The sequence below is a fragment of the Schistocerca piceifrons genome, chromosome 3, assembly GCF_021461385.2.
Source record: "Schistocerca piceifrons isolate TAMUIC-IGC-003096 chromosome 3, iqSchPice1.1, whole genome shotgun sequence".
Taxonomy (NCBI): Eukaryota; Metazoa; Arthropoda; class Insecta; order Orthoptera; family Acrididae; genus Schistocerca; species Schistocerca piceifrons.
The window spans coordinates 413,000,283-413,006,282 of record NC_060140.1 but is presented as its reverse complement, the minus strand read 5'-3'; the positions used below and the strand labels follow the sequence as shown (position 1 = coordinate 413,006,282).

At 40.3% G+C, this 6,000-nt stretch overlaps 1 protein-coding gene across 2 annotated transcripts in view; it reads right to left on the bottom strand.

The window, feature by feature from the left end:
* Nucleotides 1-1,583: 1,583 nt before the first annotated feature.
* LOC124788250 (beta-1,4-glucuronyltransferase 1-like) overlaps nucleotides 1,584-6,000 on the bottom strand; it is a 57,515-nt gene continuing 53,098 nt past the window's right edge. For both annotated transcript variants that reach the window (XM_047255441.1, XM_047255442.1), the window contains exon 3: nucleotides 1,584-2,528. In XM_047255441.1, the coding sequence (XP_047111397.1) occupies nucleotides 2,319-2,528 (210 nt within the window). In that variant the 3' untranslated portion in view covers nucleotides 1,584-2,318. The remainder of the gene's footprint in view (nucleotides 2,529-6,000) is intronic.

The following is a 6,000-nucleotide window of genomic DNA, read 5'->3' as shown; positions in this document are numbered from 1 at the left end:
TTGTGACCGTTTGTGTTTCAGTGCTGGGCTCTAACGCATCAATTGCTTTCGATAATGATGTCCTGTGACTATCTTCACCTATTTCATTAGCTACAAAAACATTCTGTCTTCCACCGCCATGCCGGTCTTCAAGATCAAAGTCCCTGTTCTTAAGGCATTGAAAACATTCTCTGCACATTCTTCCACTAATAGTTCCCTCACCATTGGTCTTACTCAGCATTTTAAGAGCCACAGCTGCAGATTTCTTCATGTTAAAGCAGAAGATTAAAACTTCCAGCAAATTGCGAGAAATGGGTACGTAAGTTGACATACTTAGTCGAGAATAACCTTATGATGCAATCACAAATTGACTAACATTTTTATGGCATTATGTTTACAGATGTCTAAGCTTTTGTATTACACCTATGACCAACCACCCAAACCCCACTTGCCACTACTGTCGTCTATTGCAAAACGGCAGAAGCAAAGTTGTAGACCTAATGGAAATCATTACTTTTATGCTCTTGCATATGTGCCTGCATGTGTGTGTGTGTGTGTGTGTGTGTGTGAGAGAGAGAGAGAGAGAGAGAGAGAGAGAGAGAGAGAGAGAGAGATCAGTGCTCTGTGTGTATGTACATATTCCACGTTTTTATAAGGAAATGTGGGACAAATATGGTTGTCAGTACAGTACCTTTATTTCCAAGTGTATGCCTCCAGTCCACTATCTGACAAAATTTGTCTATTTGTGTGCTATCATTTTTCAGCAAGAGCACATGCACCACTTTCTGTTTTACATACTATGTTTTATGAGGAGATGCTTTTAAAAGTTAATGTTGGAAGCTCTGAATATACTCTGACCTATATAGTAATGCAATTATTTGATATTGCACACTCCAAAGTAAAGTTACAAGTCATTTGATTTCAACTCCCAGGAACTTCTAGAACATATCTTGAAACTGTTGTTGATCACAACATGTGATTCATTTATGTTACTAAAAGTGTCTGTGTTTAATTCACTGCCATGCATTTTTCAGTGCATTCCGTCACTTGAGTGAATCAAGTATTGTAATGTATCCCACTTTAGCCACATTTGAGCAGTTATTTACACACACACACACACACACACACACACACACACACACACACACGATTTAATAATTTTCACATTACATGGATCAGACCTGTACACCCCACTGATATTTCTTTCATGATTAATGTGGCTGATTTTGTTTTCTGCTCTCTCTCTCTCTCTCTCTCTCTCTGTCATGAGGCAGCTCACCACCAGGTGCAAGTCTTTAGCGGACACCATTTAGGCGATTTGCATGTCGGTGACAACGAAATGATGATAAGGACAACACAACACCCAGTCCCTAAGCAAAGAAAATCCCCAACCTGGGCAGGAATCAAGACTGCGATCCTTCAGCTGGCTCAAGCCACACTGACCCCGCAGCTACCAAGGTGGGCATTTAAGGTGCTGATAAATCATGTATCAACAATTATCATAGTCAGTTTGCTAAAGTTGGCTGAAATCTGAAATGTTTAGATGAGATACACTCCATTACCTAATAATAAAAAAGTTAAAAATAAAATATATGAAGCTCTTTATTTGCGTTCCTAGAACAAACAAGCAGAGAGTCAGCAGAAACATTTATGAACTCCAGCATAGATAAACCTAAAATATGAATCCAGGCACAGTGACTAGTATTCCAGGATGTTTTTCAAAAACTGTGAGGTCAAAAAGCATCTTCTCCAACAGCTACCAGTGCTGCCGGGACTCTCTTATGTGGCTCTCATATAGAGAGTTTGATGCAACAGTGTACAATTAATAGTATACAACACTATGGCTCTTTCCAGAATGTTCTCTTCATATTTGACAAGGAGTAGGTGAGAATTAGAACTTTTTTTGCTTGGTGTTTTATTCAGTATTTCTCTTTGCTTTTAATTTCACAATAAAAAGTGGTTAATAAATTACAAAAAAAGATCTATTACAATAAATAGATGCACCAATACAACAGTTTTCCCTAATCAGTGAAATCTGTTTATAGTATGGAAATGTTTAATGTCTTCACACATTGTGGAAGATTTGGAATGACTAAAACACAACTATAGTCCATTTACACCCACACAAATGAATATAATTACTGAAGTTTCACAGCCAACACTAAAAATTTTCAGAATTTTCAATCATACTGGAAGAATATTGATTATAAAAATATACTTGTGTTTTCAAGAATGAGAAACAATACCACGTATGTCACATCCAGCTTTTGACAATTGCTTCCTATTCACATTTCTGTCTAGATTTTGGGTACATTTAGCGAAATCAGTAAATGAACAGTTCAGATTTTGCAGCTTCTCCTTGATGTATATTTTTGCAGCAATGTCTGTGCAATGTTCCTGTAGCGCTTCATATTTTCCCACTCATATGGCCTTCTCCATAAAGTCTGATTTGGACTGATATCTTTACGATGTTTCACACCTGGAGTGTGTACGAGGAATGCACCGTCAAGTATTACGAAGTTATACTGCATCAGGCACATTTCAGCCATCTGTCAACAGTAGATAAAACATCAGAAGTACAAAGGAACTCAATCTGTATATAATGCAATAAATACAGTGTATCTGCAATACATGCCCTCCTTTTTATGCAGATTCCCTCTCTCTCTCTCTCTCTCTCTCTCTCTCTCTCTCTCTCTCTCCCCCCCCCCCCCCCACACACACACACACACACACACACACACACAGGGCAACATTCAGAAACCGTAAGTCATTAATTACAAAATATTCTCGGTTGAAACATACTGCTGTCATGCATAATAATGCCAAACAAATGACATCTCATGTTTCTTCAGTCTCACCGTGATGTGCATGGCAGAGGGTACATCCCATTAGTAGGAAGGACATAGCATACCGTATTTACTCGAATCTAAGCCGCACTTTTTTCCAGTTTTGTAATCAAAAAACTGCCTGCGGCTTAGAATCGAGTGCAAAGTAAGCGGAAGTTCTGTAAAATGTTGGTAGGTGCCGCCACAATTAACTTCTGTCGTTGAATGTATGTAGCGCTACACAGGCATGCTTTGCAGGCACAAAGATAAATACTGGCGCCAAAACCTCTGCGTCAGTAAATAAATTAAGGTGGAAGACAAGTTTTTTTTCTCTGCTCCGAGTTTCCACCACTGCATTTTCATACATTACCCAACGAAGTAAATACAAATTCCTTATTGTTCATCTACGAATGTAGCAGCCTTTCAATGTACTACGAAAATCCAACTGGCAAGACTGTTTGGGATGTTTGTCAATATGGCCAACTCCACGTTCTGAATTTTTTCCTACCTGTGAGAAGAGATGGCTGCTAATAGGAACTTTTATGAACTGTGAATCACATGCAGTATTCTCGTCACCATAAGAATAATACAAATATAAACATTTTGTCATGTATTGTTTCGTGTTTTGCTGGTATCTCATTTAAATCCTGTCTGCCTAATAAACTACGAAACTAGAGTGAGACAACCAAACGCGGAAGAATATACATATCATGTCATGCTTATATTCGTATTATTCTTATGCCTAATAGTGATACAGTCAGAAATGAAGCACGTCAATTGACTAGATTTTTAAATCTAAGATGACTTTAATTTCTGTGCAGAATGTTATGTACAAAAGAGGCGTCTGCAAAGATTTTCAAACGGAGAAAATTTTTCGCTAAACTCTTGTTCAGAACTTCTATCATACGCAGTATATTTTTTTTTTTTTTTTTTTTTTTTTTTTTTTTTTTTTTTTTTTTTTTTTTTAATTGGAAGTGGTGGTGGCACGCACAAATGCAAGCCATGCTGCGAGCAGCAACAGGTCGTAAACACTCATTATCAGAATGCGACAAACAATGCATGACACAGTACAGTAATGCATTTTCAGCTTAGAGTGACGTAAACACCTATAAGAAAGGGAACGGCACTTATCAGATCAAAGAAAAATACGCAATAATCGATTCAAACCAGACGAAGCACGTGAAAAAGGAAGGGTACCCGTATAAATACGGACGGAGTGCCTGACGCATAGCTAGGGCTACCTGGCGGCTTAGATTCGAGAAAATACGGTATTATCTTGGATGGAATGTCATTGTCAGACTTTTCTTCCTGTTCCATTTACATATGGAGCATTGGAAGAATGACAATTTGAATGCTTCTGTATGCAGTAATTATTCTAATCTTATCTGCCCGATCCCTATGTGAGTAATGTGTAGGGGGTAATCCTAGAGTAATCATTTAAAGCTGGTTCTTGAAACTTTGTTAATAGACTTTCTTGGGATAGTTTATATCTATCTCCAAGAGTCTTACAATTCAGTTCCTTCAGTATCTCTGAGACACTCTCCCAAGGATTGAACAAACCTGTGAGATTGAACAAACCTGTGACCATTGTGCTGCCCTTCTCTGTATAAGTTCAACATCCGCTGTTAGTCCTATCTGGTACAGGTCCCACACACTTGAGCAGTATTCTAGAACTAATAGCACAAGTGATTTGTAAGAATCTCCTTTGTAGATTGATTGCACTTCTCCAGTATTCTACCAACAAACTGAAGTCTACCACCTACTTTATCAATGTTATGATTCATTTCACAACCCTACAAAGTGTTACACCCAGGCATTTGTATGAGTTGGCCAATTCCAACAATGACTCATGGATATTATAGTCATAGGATACTAAACTCATGCTCATTAATTAAGGACAATGCTGATACATGGTGAAACAATGCTCTGGTGGGCAGTTTGAGGGTTTAAATCACCTCAAGGTATGACCATACGGTGCATTTGACCTGCAGTCGTCGCACGGTGTCACTGGCAGCAGTACACATACGCATAAGTGTTTTGGCGCATGTCAGTGTATGGTGCAGCAAGTAAGTGTGCGGACGTTTTCAAATGTGCTAATGGTGACTGTGTGTTGAAAATGGTTCAAAGAACACATATTGATGACGTTATGAGGGGTAGAATACTTGGGCAACTGGAGCCTGGTCAAACACAGCACGTCGTAGCAAGGGCCCTCCATGTACCACAAAGTGTGATCTCGGGATTATGGCAATGATTCCAGCAGACAGGAAATGTGTCCAGGTGCTACAGTATGGGGCGTCCACAGAATACAACACCACGAGAAGACCGATATCTAACCATCAGTGCTCACAGACAGCCACGGAGTACTGCAGGTAGCCTTGCTCGGAACCTTACCGCAGCCAGTAAAACAGTTGTCTCCAGACACATAGTCTACAGACGACTGAACAGACGTGTTTTATTTGCCCAAAGACCTGCTAGGTGCATTGCTACGTGCATTCCACTGACCCCTGGTCACAGGAGAGCCTGTAAAGCTTGGTGTCAAGAACACAGTACAAGGTCATTGGAACAGTACTCCCTGGTTATGTTCGCAGATGAGTCCAGGTACAGTGTGAACAGTGATTCTTGCTGGGTTTTCATCTGTTGTGAATCAGGAACCGGATACCAATCTCTTAATGTCCTTGAAAGAGACCTGTATGGAGGTCGTGGTTTGATGGTGTGGGGTGAGATTATGATTGGTGCACGTACACCCCTGCATGTCTTTGGCAGAGGAACTGTAAGATGTCAGGTATATTGGGACATCATTTTGCACCAGTATGTCTGCCTTTTCAGGGGTGCAGTGTGTCCCAAACCCCATCGAGCACATCTGGGATGCTCTCAGTTGACGTATCGCTGCACATCTTCAGACCCCTAGAACACTTCAGGAGCTCCAACAGGCACGGTGCAAGGATGGGAGGCTATACCCCAGCAGCTGCTCGACCAACTGATCCAGAATATGCCGACCTGTTGTGCGACCTGTGTACGTGTGCATGGTGATCATATCCCATATTGATGTCAGGGTACATGCACAGGAAACAGTGGTGTTTTGTAGCACATGTGTTTCGGGACGGTTTTCTCAACTTATCACCAATACTGTGGACTTACAGATCTGTGTTGTGTGTGTTCCCTATGCTATTAGTGCCAGTGTGGCACCACATTCTGC